Source organism: Prinia subflava, chromosome 2 (genome assembly GCF_021018805.1).
Source record: "Prinia subflava isolate CZ2003 ecotype Zambia chromosome 2, Cam_Psub_1.2, whole genome shotgun sequence".
Lineage (NCBI taxonomy): Eukaryota > Metazoa > Chordata > Aves > Passeriformes > Cisticolidae > Prinia > Prinia subflava.
In genome coordinates, this window is record NC_086248.1 from 91,805,001 (window position 1) to 91,819,713 (window position 14,713).

The following is a 14,713-nucleotide window of genomic DNA, read 5'->3' on the forward strand; positions in this document are numbered from 1 at the left end:
TGAGCACCTTCCTGTAGCAATGCAGCTGCCATCTGTGATGTGTGGTTTGCTCTCCCTCATCCTCTCCCCAAGGGCAGAGCCACGCGTTTATTTTTACGTTGAATGAACGCCGTCCTTGGGAAGAGCCACGTGTCTGGCTGTGAACAATGCCTGCTGACAGACCAGCTCCTGCACACCCTCACCCACTCCGCGTGTCTGCTCACCCCCCGGTCACCCCCACACAGGGACCACGTGCCTCAGCACATGGAAGGACGTGGGGTGTCACAGCAGCATGAAACCCAGACACAGGGAGAACAGAAAAACCACGGCACTCCTGTGAACACACACTACACAGTTCAGCAGGAATTTCACATGGACTTACCTCAAGCCCCTCCAAACAAGTCCATTTGTCTTTCTCCTAATGCACTTCCCCCTCCTAGCACTCACTCCAAAACCTCACATATCTTGTGATAAAATGCAGAATTATGAACACAATGCAAAATGTTGAAAAATAGTATTTATTAGCACCCAATTTACAGAATTATATGGTACAAATGACACTTGCTGCTGCAACATTAAATAAAGCTGCTCTTAAAAACCATTGCTTATTTCTGGAAGTCCGTGTGATTTTGCTCAGCACAGAACGCAGGTACAGTACACACATACCCCACTCCACTACTGTCATACCAACAAAAATACCTGCATGGTTACCTCAATGGGGTCTCTTTTTAAATGGCACACTAACATAAGCAGATCTATATCATTTTAAATGACAAAATATTTATTTGACTTATTCAGGCAAGTGAAAGTAGCTTTAAATATAACCTATCCAAGAAGTTTCACAAAATAGGAATTGCAGTGAAAAAGAGAAAATTCAGGGCTGCACTTGAGAAGCTCAAACTTACACTGGCATATTTCAAAATAATCTCCCTCTGAATTTTCTATCTTTGCCATTTTAGGTATTTATCCAGCATTTAAACTATTGAGTTTTAGTAATAAGTTTAATACTAAGATTTTGAAGAAGCATTTCGACTTAAAGCAAAAATTTATACTCGTAATAATAAACACTAAACAAATCTTTGGAGAATGAATCACTTTCATTTTTCTCATGTCCCATGATTAATAAGCCTTTTCAAAATCATGAAATATATTACATTTATGGATGTTTACTCCCATGAAAACTATTTCCTTCATAAATTAGGAAACAGAATTTCCCACTCAAAATAACACTCACTTTTGTACAACAGTTGCATTTAAACAAGGTAATTTTGGTGGTACTGCAATTCTGACACGGCTTTGTACTGAGCCATACACAAAAAACTGACAAGCAGATTACAACTGAACAAGTTGGTATTTCCCATTTGGATCCAAAATTCTGCAATACACTTGAAGCCCAACATTGTTCTAAAGTAGTCATTCAAAATTGGTGTATAAAATCATAACCTCAGCATAATTCTGAAGGGGAATCCTAATTTCCTTTAGCTGTTTGTGTATCAGCCACAGTAGCCTTTTCATATCAACAATCTGCCACGGAAGTGACCCAAAACAGAAGGGAAGTCACTGTAATTACTAATGTGTTAGTGGTTATCACCTGTAGTAACTTCTAAAGAGAGCTGTCAGGTATCTCTAAGTTCTAGTAGAAAAGAAAAAAGTGGATTAATATAAGCAACAACAACAAAAAATCCAAGCTACAGTCCATACGGCAAAGAAACTTGTCTTTTTTAACCTGACAGTCAACTGAAGATAACTATGCAAAATACAAAGCCAAGTTGACAAAAGTCAACAAAGAATCTTACAGCAACAAAAGTCATCTCATCATGGAGTTCCTTCTACAAGTTTTTTCAGATGCACTATTCAAGGAAAACATAGCACAAGACTGATTTTCAGTCTGCTTGGACTATGAAGGTACAAGAAATCAGTAGCTAACATGCTCAGTTTGCATTTCCAAAAGTGTTAACACATATGAGACAGTTTTCAAAACTGATGCACATCTGCAAATGTCCAACTGCAAGGAAACAATTCTAGGAGCCATACATCTGAAAACAAGCTACATTCGAAAGCACTGTATCTTGATGACAGGAAGCATAAAAAAATAAATTCTTAATGGAAAAATATTAGCTTGAAGTCCATCATTTATCCCTTATACAATGTTTTTGGCTGCTTTTCACAAGTAATCCAAAAATAATGACAATATTTGGCTTGGCAGTAAGTTATCCTTTCCCTTTCAGAATAGTACAAATCCAGCTGTATAAATCTTTTTTCAACATCACAGTCTAATACTCTGGTGTGAGGACCAAGGGTTACTCAAAATAGCCAGGAAGTAATTTTGGGTGCCTGCATTTCAAACTTGAGGGAATCGAAGAAGACTGACCTGGAGGACCACGTCAACACAGGTTTGAGCAGCTTAGAAACACGTGCATGGGGCGTGGTCTGAACACTGGTGTGATCTCCCAGGATCACAGCATGGCTTGGCAGCATGAGAGGGCAAAACTAGTCTAACACACAATACCACAGTCTACACTTAAGCAGGAAGAAGTTGGGCTAAGAAGAATATAATATTATTAAATGTCTTTTTAGCTCAGCCATAGTTTGGATTTTGTAGTTCAACAACAAGTCTCTCCTGACAACAAACCTGATGAGATCCACAAATTATACTATTCAATTGGATTTATGCCTTCTGTAGTGGAATCCAGAGTCTCAAAAACATCTTAAATGATACAGCAATTCATAAGCTTTCACAACTGACTACAGAGCAGCAAAGCCAAGTAAGAAGGCAGGCTGAGATAACACACTAGAACTAAATGACCTAGGTGTAAGGAGATACAAATCAGTATTTCGGTGGTGAGAGGGGTGGGGCTGAAGCTGAAATTCTGCTTCAAAAAACCATTCCAAGAGAAAAATCAGCATTCCTTTATGAAATTTATCCTGCAGTAAGAGCTCCCTGCAGATGAGATCTTAAGATTCTCTGAAAATATATCCTAAAGGAAAACTTAAATGGGAAGATAAAAAGCATATACCAACAGTATAGATAATCTGCACAGGTATGCTCTTTAGCACAGGCACAGATATTTTTTAAAGGTCACATTTCCAATCATCCTCTCTCCTGGGAACATTCCCACCAGCTAAACAAGAGTGCCCAAACAAAGACTATTCACACAAGAGTCATCCTAGCCCTACTCCACCTCCCTGCAGGATATTGTTCATTTGCTCTGCTGTACTTACCACCATCTTTTACAATAGGGGCTATTTTTTGTAAAGCATCCCTGACACAACTGGATGGACCAACACTGCTGTCCATCAGTTTCTCTGCTGCTCAGCAGGAACGTGGCAGAGACTTTCACTGGCAGTTTACAGGCAAATCATTTCCACAACTCTGTTTAAGCTTTCTCTAAGCTTAAAGACGCTGATGATGAAAGAGTCAAGACTGTTCACCTATTGTACCTCCCTCCAACTAAACACGTTATCAGATTTAGATAAAATATTCTCAACACCTTCACATCCTTATGGAAAAAAAGGAGCTTCTTGAAACATCTGAGAACTTTTTTGGGGAAATCTTTTTATCCTCTCAGTCACTCAATAGTAACAACTATGCTAAGCATCTTTACGATGCTCATGAGCAGCAGCTACCCAAGGAAACTCATAATGCCATGTCAAAGAGTGCCATGTCTTACACAAACCAATTTACCACATGAAGTGGTTAACTATCATATTCTGATTTCTTCATTTCTAACAGTGTAGTCCAAACCAACTTCCACTAAACAGCCACAAATTTCAGCACAGGACAACCACAATGGCTACATTTTCTTCCTTAATGCATCTCAGGTAGACTAGGTATTTCACACAGGCACCAAGTAGGCTCTTGGATACCTGGGACAGTCTGCAAACACACTGCCAAGCCACAGCCTGCAAATGTTTACAAATATACAACTTGAAAGGCATTAGTAAAACCAAGAATTGATTATCTGATAGTTATGCCCGCTTCTCAACTGTTTGTTTCCACACTTCTCCCATTAAATACTGCTCAAAGAACACATGAGTTTACAGAAATTGGTGCTCTCCAAAATTACACTGTTAAAACCTAAGGAGGCAGGGAAAGGGGACACATCTGTGATCCTACATATGTACTGAAAAGGTGGTGGAACTAAATCCTTTATCTCTCACACATTTATTCAAAAGAACAAGTCTCTGGTTACTTTAAATTTGTAACTGGAAAACAGTGTTGTATGACCTAATCATAAAGATGTATGGTGAACACCACACACTTACTCAAATAAATTACATGGGACTGCTTTAACATAATGTTATTTGAAAATACATATCCTAAAGAAATAGCCTACAGTATATGGCATATTGTTCTACAGGCTTCTTGCTAAAGAACATATTTTACCAAAATAAAGATGAATCAGATGAAAGCAGTGAATCTTTTATGTGGAAGTTTTCTCTCTGAGGCCCAAAAATAAATGCAGACACTAGGATTTTGTAAGAGTGACACAATATATCTATAACTTCTTCCAAGCTTCTCCAAATCTTTCTGTGCAAGTGTTTTGGTAACCAAATCAAATATGTGAAAGCAAACATCCCAGTGAAGGAAATTAAAAGGGAAAGTATTTAAACCTAGTGGAGCAACTTTGAAGATACAGGAGGACTGAAAATTCTCCCACTAAATTAGTTAGTAAAATCAAAATCTAATTAGCACAGGCTAACATACACAAAAAATTATATGAGCTAACCATTAAAAAATTACCATGTAAATTAGATATGGAAAAATAGTAATGGTAAAATGCTATATGCTGATATTGCAGAAAAACGGTTTTTTCCAAGAATAAGCCTTGGGTCCAGTTTTGTTTACACTTTCAATAAACCTATGTATCACACTCATTAAAGTTACTAATTACACTGAACCAGGAAGAACTGCACATACAAGGGGAACAAAAAAAATAATTTAGTGCCCTCAGAGGTCAGAAGTTCAAGGGTTGTAAGATCCAGGATAATCATGAAACAGGAATTAAGTCTCTAGCTGCAAAAGAATCATAACATACTAAAAGTGAAGAGGAAACTTGAAAAGCAGCAATGCTCAAATGTTATTTAAAGGAGTTGTCATAAATAAAGAAATACAATTTAAGTTTGTCAGACATCAAAACTTGGTCTTCCTACACAAAAGCATCGCATTACAGAGGATAAACCCAACCAAATAACAACCACACTTAACAGATGACCCTCAGACTAAGTTCAACAAATCATGCATGTGGAATGGTGGTAGAGACACCAATATTTGGAGAACTGAGCTTAAAGGATGAAAAAAAGAAAATGTGGAAAAAAAGCAGACTAAAAATAGCTTGTAGAAAGCAGAAAGGAATGCAAATATACAGATGGAACCAGGGTGTGCATGCAGGTTCTGAATTACAAAGACTAAGAAGAATATGTAAAATGGCACAAAACATGGTGTGGAATACTGGCATGAAGTTACAAAAAAGAGCTACTAAGTATCACAAATCCTCCTGCCAGTGAGATGCAATCATTGAAATAATCTTTAAAAGGAGGCCTTATTGTTTTAGAACATATAAAATCTCACTGGCCAAGACAATATTTGAACGCACAAGTCTACAACCCTGCTTTAGCAAGCATATGGACTAGATAACCTAAATAATTTTTTCAACCCTATCTCCTATGATGATGCTCAGAAGATCTGACAGGCTCATGCACAATACCCTGCAGTCCTACAAGTATGTGAGCAAGTACAGTAAAAAGACATTGACATCAATTATGAAGACAAGCACAAAAATATATATATTCCACAACCTCTTCGTAAGGCTACATTTGTTTTGTTTTGTTTTTTAAAGGCACCTCATCCTCTAGCTATTGCCAGCTTTTAAAAAAATCACTTTTCGGTTTGAGCAAGAGCTCAATAGTGAGAAGGAAACATCTTTCAATTCACATTTGAACAGCCACTTCTTACATTCCAATTGTAATCAGAATGACAGTCCTTAAAAACAAGCATGCTGGCCTATTAGTTTTTATATACAGCAATTTAAACAACTGTGACTACATATTGTATTGTGTAAGCAAAAGCACAACATTCATTTCATACTCACACCATTATCCTTTGTATACACAAACTCAAGAGAACTCTTAATACTAAAACATTAAAATGCACCCATGGAGTCTTCCCTTACTAGACACATTTAATACATGTTTACAATATATATATACATATATAATATACATAAATTTTAGAATTTTTCAAATAAATCTTTGCAATTTTCTCTTCAAAAAGAAATAAAATAATGACACTGAAAGAATATGAGTCAAGTACACAGAATTCTCACAAAGTTGAATGCTCAGTTTTGCAGCCAAGTTTCCTCCTTTTCATCATAACCAAAACATTTTATAAAAACTAAACAATCTGTATTATTATTGTAATCATCTGTTTCATGGTAAAAGTTCTAATCTTATCTAAGGAAATATATTGCATATCATTATCATGAAGTGACATATGCGAATATTCTGAGCAATAAAAGGTATTCCAGGATATTTTAGCAGTACATACAATGTGTTGCAGGCTCAAACAGCACAGGTCAACCTTTTATTCTAAATTATATACTTGGTTTAAACTCTGAGATCAACTTCAATGTGGTCCCATCCCCAAATGGCACTCTAAAAACAACATAGTCAAACCTTATGTTGCTATCTTTCAATGACTCCTGCTTATGAAGCGTCAGTTTAAAGATAAATATTTATTTATCAGTTTCCAGTCTTAACCTAAGGCTGGTATATGAAGAGTTGCACTGGGTTCTTTCTTACTCATATCAGCACCAGAAATCAACTCCAAAAATTCTGCATTCAATTCCCATCAGAGAAAAACACCAACTTCGTGCTTATGAACAGTAATAATTCTGATGATGACACATAACAGAAAATAATCCACTCACCTTCCTTTAAGAAGGGATAAAAAGACCAACAGATTGGATTAAAAGTTATTTGTCAAATCAACAAAGAAGCTCTGAATAGATAAACAAAGCACATCTGTTGAGTAATTACAAGAAGCACTCATTCTTCAGGTAACCCAATCAATGGCACATACACCCAGTGAAGAGGACAAAGTAAAAAAGTCCCTCAAATGGTGTAGCTGGGAAATTTCTCTAGCAGTAGCAGAATCTCTCAAGACTGATGGAGCTTGGTATAGTTCTCACCTATTCCACTAAAAGGACTCATATAAAGCATCAGATTTAATCTTCAAACAAAGTATTTCACTGTTATCCTTAATGCCCAGAATGATAACCCTTTTTAGCAGGAACAGAAAGAGGAGATGAATGCTTGATAGGTAAAATTTTAGGACAGCTTCTTTGGAAAGCTTTCTGATAATTTCTTGTGCCAGATCTCCAAGACTAAACAGCATTAAAATCTGAATAAGTTAAATTTGCTACTACAGTATACACAGACTGCATCAGTCTGTTGTTAATTGGGATTTAGACTAAAGGCTCAGTTTCTAGCCGTATGCTAATACAATCTTAAAAAAAATTATATAAATTTTTTGCAAACTAAATATTTACTGAGAAACACAGAAGATGTAACAGAAACTTTACTGCATTATAATTTATGTTAGTAATTTGCCTTCCTTTAATTGCGTTTATCTTAGGCTAGCAGCCAGGTGGCTGAGATTAACTATCCACTACTGCTCTCTGAACAAGATCTACTTTATTCATACCAAAGGGATGACAAGGTGCCTCTCACATGATACAGTAATGAGCATGTGAACCGACTTTAAATCACTTTTTCCGGGTGATTTGAGTACATTAAGATTCCTCAATGAGAAGCATCCTAGGAAGTTTCCCTCTTTTCCTACTCCCTGATGCAATTAGACCCCTTCTTTCCAGTACTCCATTTTATTAATAGAGAATACGTAGACCTAGTTTCACCCAAGGCCTGCCTGGACGAAAATTCACACCCTCTAAATAAAAGCTTTTTTTTTGTTTTTGTTTTTTTTTTTAAACTATTTGCAACTGAGAGATTCCAAGCTCTCAGCACCAGCTGAGCTCACAGAAACCAGAACAAACGTCAATTTAGAAAACAGCACCCTGCAAAACTAAACACTTACAAACATTCTCTGAATTATAGGGCAAGATAAAACAACTCATGCCCTCCTCTTCTCTTTTGTGCAGCTGGTTAAATATATACAAAGCTAAAGTTGAATGGGAAGCACTCTGTCATACAAACACTTTAGCCAGGGCATCTGCTCCTGCACTGGCAATATAACATTTGGATGGGTGGAATGCCACATCATGAATGGACTCATCAAACTTTTTGCGATGAGCAGTAAATTCTTGGATGCAGGTCTTGCTTTCAAGATTCCACAAGCGAATCGAGCAGTCATGGCCTGAAGAAAGGGAAAACAGTTTTCTTTATAATTTGCATGCCTGCCACCGTTATAAGAAAAAGAAAATGAAATCTGAATGTACTTACTGCCAGACATCAAATACAAGCCATTAGGATCAACAGCTAAACTTGTAACTGCATCTAAGTGAGCTACCATGGAGTGGATCAGTTTTCCTTTGAAAGAAAAGATTTATTTAGGTTATTTTCTGCAGTTAACTTTGTTATCTGAATTCATTGCTTATGACCCTACCACAGCTGATATAAACACAAGAAGGTCTTGTCCCATGACTGAATCATTAAAATTATACAAGAAGTGAGTATTTTAATGTTTACAGTTCTCAAGAACCACAGTAACAGTAATCAATGTTTATGAGACCTTTGCTTTAAGCCATCCTGACACTGCAATCACTGTGCATTTTAAATATCTGCCCCTTATGTGAATTAAATGAGTTCTCAGGTAAGATCTTGAATGGGAAGGAAGGCAGGGGCTGAGCATGCTAAAAGAAATTAATATAAACTACATGGGAATAAGGGATAATGTTAGTTGTCACAGAGAGAATTAATATTTTATCACAGCTTATTATAATTATAGCAATGATTTCATGTTAAAAATAAGAGATCATGGGTCCAATGCGGCAGGGGTCTAGGAAGCACTAAAGGAGTGCCAGAGGTTCCTGCTCTCAAGAGCAAAATAATACAGACAAACAATAAAAGCAACATAAACATAAGAACATGAAGATTTTGAAAAAAATGCCTTTTATGTTAAATATTTATAAACCCCATACATAGGACATTCAAAAAGAATGGACAGAGAGAGGCAAGTTCCTTATCACTTTGCCAATAAAACTTTAAGTGGGCTGGCAATCTTTTGACTTTATTGGGGATGAGAGATTTCTGCTTCAGAGGCTATCCAATTCTTGACATCCCTCAGCATTTGTGTGAATAATATTGATCATAACAAAATTGGGAATATGATTTGTATCACACAATGGCTGTGGCTAAGACCTGCTGGAAAGATGCGTACCTGTATTGTTGTCGTAGAATTTGATGTGTCTGTCTTCATGAGCAGTGATACTAATTGGAAGAGTTGGATGGCTGATGACTCTGTTTATCTGACAGGAAGAACTGACTGCTAAGAAAAAACCCACACACATCAGGATATGTAAATTGCTAAGTTCTTTGAAAGATTGCTACTAAGAAATAAATATGTAATCAATCTAATTTGCAAAATATTCCTTACATATATATCCTGGAAACTCAGCTAGCACCTTATGTTATGCACTTTCCTCTAAAATACTTTCCAAACTACACAGGATAGAGACATACTTAAAACATATATACCAAATAAGGTACAGCTTTTGGACTTGATTTTAGATAGGCACATCAGGCAAAAATGTGAAACCAAAAACTGACTGAAAACACCTCATTCACACACATTCCTTCTCTTGCCAAGTCAAACTTTCTTCATAACATACAGGACAGGAAAATAAACACTGCAGGCAGTATGTCTGAAGCAAACAAAATCTACCTCTTATCATCTGATATATATGTATTGAAATATTATTAAAGAAAAGGATGCTAGCCCATTCATTGGAGAGTCAATTTCCTCACCTTCAGTAATTCTGAAATAGCATGCACATATAGAGAGATATATACACACAGAGAGAAAAAAAGTGTAGGAATTTTCTGGTTAGAAATCCAGGCACTGCTGAGATGCACAGGTTAACGCAAGAGGGGTCTTAAGAGGAAAAGATTATGACAAAACCCACAAAAAGTCATTACATAGAACTTCAAATTACAGATAATGTGTTTCATGTTGACTATTTTTAGCTAAATTGCTTCCAAAGAACATTCACATAATTTAATCAAAATTCTTACTAAAATAAACAAAATTGAATACTACTGAAGGTTCACTTGCTATTAAAATGGCAAAGATGTCATTTTACACCTTTCTATGAAAATCTGAACCACAAAGCAGTGTCAGCAGCCACTGGACACTTAAAAATTGTGAAAGTATAAATTAAGGAAAAAAACTCCACACTCATATTTACAAACTCCCTAAAATTACTAAAAGCACATGAACCTTCATCACAGCAAGCCATCCTCACAGTTGGAAAATGCCAAGCAGAGGCTTATACTGAGCAGCAGAGTCCCTAAGTAGTGTGGTAGGGCATTTCAGGTGACATTTTCCTCTTGTCTAGTTCTTGCAGAAATAATAATTTATTTTTTTAAAACACATGTAAGCTTTATAGTACTGTTACATAACTAAAGCTACTAAACAGGGACTGCTGGTTGCCATACCAGTGTCTCATTTTCCTAAAGGAACATTATGGAATTACAGGAAGGAGGAGGTGAAAAAAATAGAAGGGAGAAGGGGAGGGAAGAAAAAAAGGTGATTCCACTGAATTGCATTACTAATTTATAACTGGTTTTTTAGACAGGAACAAAGATGTGGGTTAAATGAATTTTTTTTACAGCACAGTAAGGAATAACCTAAAGAGATATGGCACTTTCCATTTGCTCTTATGACAGTCATGTAAATATTTTAAAACACACAAGCAAAGCCAACAAGAATGGCTTAGTCCTTTTAAAAACATAATTAAATAGTAGAATCTGGTGATATAAAACCCTAAGGGTGGAGGAAGAAGTATCAGAATTTTAAAGGACTCAGTGTTTTACCACTGTGGCCTGAATATGAAACCTTGTGCTTCAGCTCATTCTGGTCCCTTGTAGAATCAGGGTAAAATAATTTACTGATAGCAGGCTCTTGACAGTATCCTCTGAAACTTCTAATATTGGTCTATGCCATGATCCAAGGCATTATATGTGACCTTGTAAATTAATACTCTTTCACTGAAGCTTTGCTTTCCTCCTACAGTGAAAATTTCAACTAAAGCCCAAGTCCAAATGAGCTAAAAGTGCAATAATGCTTAGAAAATGGATACCTCTGAGGAAAAATAAATAAATAGAAAAATTGACACACACTTCCAATTTTTAAATAAATTTAACATTAAATTTTCCTGATATTGCCTCTATTTTGCAATTTTGGACTGAAGAGAAAATGGATATATTGAATCTGCAAAGATCACAAAGCTGTATTAAAGAAACCTGTGCTTTTTCTCATGCTACTATCCCTTGAAGAGGAATTCAGTGTGTGAGCTTGTTTCTTCTATCTTATTTCAAAAATATGCACACTCCTCTGCTACACCTCAATACCCATGAGGTCTGTTGTAGTAGTAGCAATTTACTGTTAGATCTCAGAACATAATTCATCTTGTAATTTCTCATGACACTGCCTGATTCTTTGGAAACACTGAAAAGATTATTAACAGTATCAATCTTAAACAAGCAATTTTCTTTCCCTTTAGTTGGTTTGGGGCTTTTGATACATACTAGTATCCACACTGGACTCCAGGGTAAGAATTCTTTGCCGTGTCTCCATGTTAAAAATGCTAGTGTGTCCACTGTTAAATGATGCTACCATGAGGCTTGGGTCACTGCTCACAAGGTCTACAGATGAAGGGATTCCCATTTCTAGAAAACAATGCAGAGAAGATGTAGTTGGTGTAAAGAAAATTAAAAAAAAAAAAAAACCAAAAAACCCCAAAAATCCTTAAAAAAAAGTAAGCACTTCAACATCAAAAGGACCACAATTATAAAATGAAATGCTGCATTCTAAAATATAAATTATTCAAATCTAAATAGGTTTCCCTGTAAAACGCCAATTTTAATCCTGTTTTTTTGGACATGTGTATCAGCAACGTTCTTTACTAAGATGCTGTATCTGTGCAGAAATCTACTTAGAAAATAAGAAAGCAAGAACCCCCTGCCCCCTTTTCCTTCCTTTAAATGTCACAGCAGTTCTCAAAAAATTCCACCAAACTCCATTGCTTCATGTAAAAGGACATGAAATTGGACTGGTATAACAACTCATGTGACAGATGATTAACACTGTTATAATTAACTTAGACAAAATCAGAGCTTAAAAATACACCAAAGTTCTCCAGGTGTAGATTTTACACACTGGAACTGTCATCATGTATATAAATACATTATTAACTTGTATTTCAAAGCTTCTGCCTATTGTGGTATATATTTGATCTCCTTATACTGTAGCTATCTGCACACTACAGGACAGAAGGACAAATCAACAAAGCTTGGGGACAGGATATATCCCTTAGGATTTTTCTCCTCAAATGTCCTGTTCACCACCTGCTATGTGAAAGAACAACACTAGCTGCAACAGACGCCAGGAGGAGGAGGAAAAGATAGAGAGTGAGAAATTGAATTTTAAGCAACCTAATGTTGGATCATAGATTCAGATAACACAGGAATACCATCACATCCCTGTGAACTCTCTAAAGATTCATGGGAGAAATATCTTTCTGAGACACAGGACCTCAGTAACATTTCTCAGGAATGGCAGTAGCTACCTACAAGTACTTGAAAAAAGCCAAAAAGGATTGTGTGAGAAGAAAACACGTTTCTCAAGTGACCTTTTCTGCCACTGCCATGCATGCTTATCTGTAGCTTCCTCCTACACCTACAATGGTTAATCTAAAGGACTTGAGTAATGAGTGATGGATATTTTAGGGAGTTTGTTCACGGTTATCAATAAGTCATAGGAAACTAAGTTTTCAGTCTTTGGATTTCACAACTAGGCTCCATTCCAGTTTAGAACACAAAAAAAGCCCTAATATTAACTCTGTGAGGCAAAACTATTCCTTTCCCCTTAGTTTCATCATTAAAAACTAAACAACTCACAGTAACAAACTCCAAAACTCTACCAGGAAAAGCAGGCAGATAGGCAAGCTGACAAGAAGCCTGCATACCTTTAGAAATATAGTTTTGCAAAAACTAAAATACATAGAATGTTTCTGTTTTGCTCAGTCTGTTTTAACTAACAAGCAATGGCGTATCAGACCAGCTTTACACTGTAATTTGACATGTCTGTTCAGCTGTGACAAGGTTTATTTTGCCTCAAAGTTTTTCTGAAGAGACAAGGAACTGTCTCAGCTCATGGGCTGTCTTTAATGACTGTCAGCTCTAAGAGAGTTTGGCAATGTCAATGAGCTTGTTCTGGTGCACTGACTCAGACAGACAGCAACCGTCAGAAATTAGATTCTAACCAGTGGGATTTTTACTTGTGCATAACATTTCAGTAACTAACTCCAAAGGAGTTATTTCTTTTCAACTAGCAGTGTTTAGAATCACCAGGTTATTGTTATTAGTTAATGTACAAACTCAGAAATTCAATTGGAATCTCTGTGTTAGAGGTACAAGGAACAAATCTGGAAGGTACAACGACACTGGCCTGAAGTGAAACACTGGTTACCCCAAAATTCCATTGGGGAAAGAAAAAGCTTTTTAATTCTGGACAAACAAAAGCAAGGGCCTAGTGGAAACTCAAGTCTGAATCTGAATTACGGAGTTAACACATTATGCTCCATGGTGCTAGGAACATCAGCAGATCATCTGCAGCAGTTGGCTTTTAGATGTATCTAACTGTCCCCCTGCACACAGGTATAGATTCAGGTAAAGTCTAAGATGGGTCACAAAATTTACTCTTCCCAAAAACATTAATAAAGATACAAAATCCAGAAAGAAGCCCAAGAAGTATTTCTATTCAGTAATTCCATCGGTCTGGACAGTGAATGCTCATGACCTTCAGGGTAGGGCTACTTTCCATACCTTGATTATCATTAAATATATTGAGAGCTGGAGCAACTTCTGTCGCTTTCCACAAACGTATAGTGCCGTCTGCTGAGCAGGACAGCAAACGCTGGTGAGCTCCACTGTAAACCAGACCCCACACGGCATCAGTATGGCCTACAAAAGCACCTCTGAGAACAGAAGGATCTGTGAACAGAACACAACAAAACACATCGCAAAACAAAATCTGAATTAAGTACATAGCTGTATCTTAGCCTGCCTTTAGGCACCAACCTTTGGAAGATAACCCATAAAAAAACCCAAGATCAATCATATCATATCAATACAGAAGTCTTAATTATTCTGCCATTAAGTTGCTTGAATTTCAGCAACATATGTGACATTCAATTACCCAGTTTACAACTAAAGGAACAAAACAATGTTTCAGCAGAAGGGACAGTACTCACTTTGGCAAAACACACTCCATTATAAAAACTCACTTTCAAACAGTCATTAATGTCACAGCAGTCCTTTTTATGCAGAAGTTAGCTATGAGGCCAACTGCATCTGAAGCTACCAGAAGTGAAAATTCAATCATAAAATCCAGACACAAGGCTGACATCCACTCGATTTTACCAAACTGTGCCTTTTCAGCTGTTTCTAACCTACATCAACAGCTTTGGTCTCAGACTATAAAACCTTTTTATCT

The 14,713-nt window shown here is 36.6% G+C and overlaps 1 protein-coding gene across 3 annotated transcripts in view; it reads right to left on the reverse strand.

Annotated features, from left to right (window-relative positions):
* Positions 1-481: 481 nt before the first annotated feature.
* Positions 482-14,713, reverse strand: part of STRN (striatin) — a 68,805-nt gene continuing 54,573 nt past the window's right edge. For 2 of the 3 annotated variants that reach the window (XM_063391012.1, XM_063391014.1), the window contains 5 exons: positions 14,044-14,211; positions 11,746-11,886; positions 9,377-9,484; positions 8,440-8,526; positions 482-8,353 (listed from right to left, as the gene is read on the reverse strand). In XM_063391012.1, the coding sequence (XP_063247082.1) occupies positions 8,184-8,353; positions 8,440-8,526; positions 9,377-9,484; positions 11,746-11,886; positions 14,044-14,211 (674 nt within the window). In that variant the 3' untranslated portion in view covers positions 482-8,183. The remainder of the gene's footprint in view (positions 8,354-8,439; positions 8,527-9,376; positions 9,485-11,745; positions 11,887-14,043; positions 14,212-14,713) is intronic. The other variant, XM_063391013.1, reaches the window with a different exon arrangement.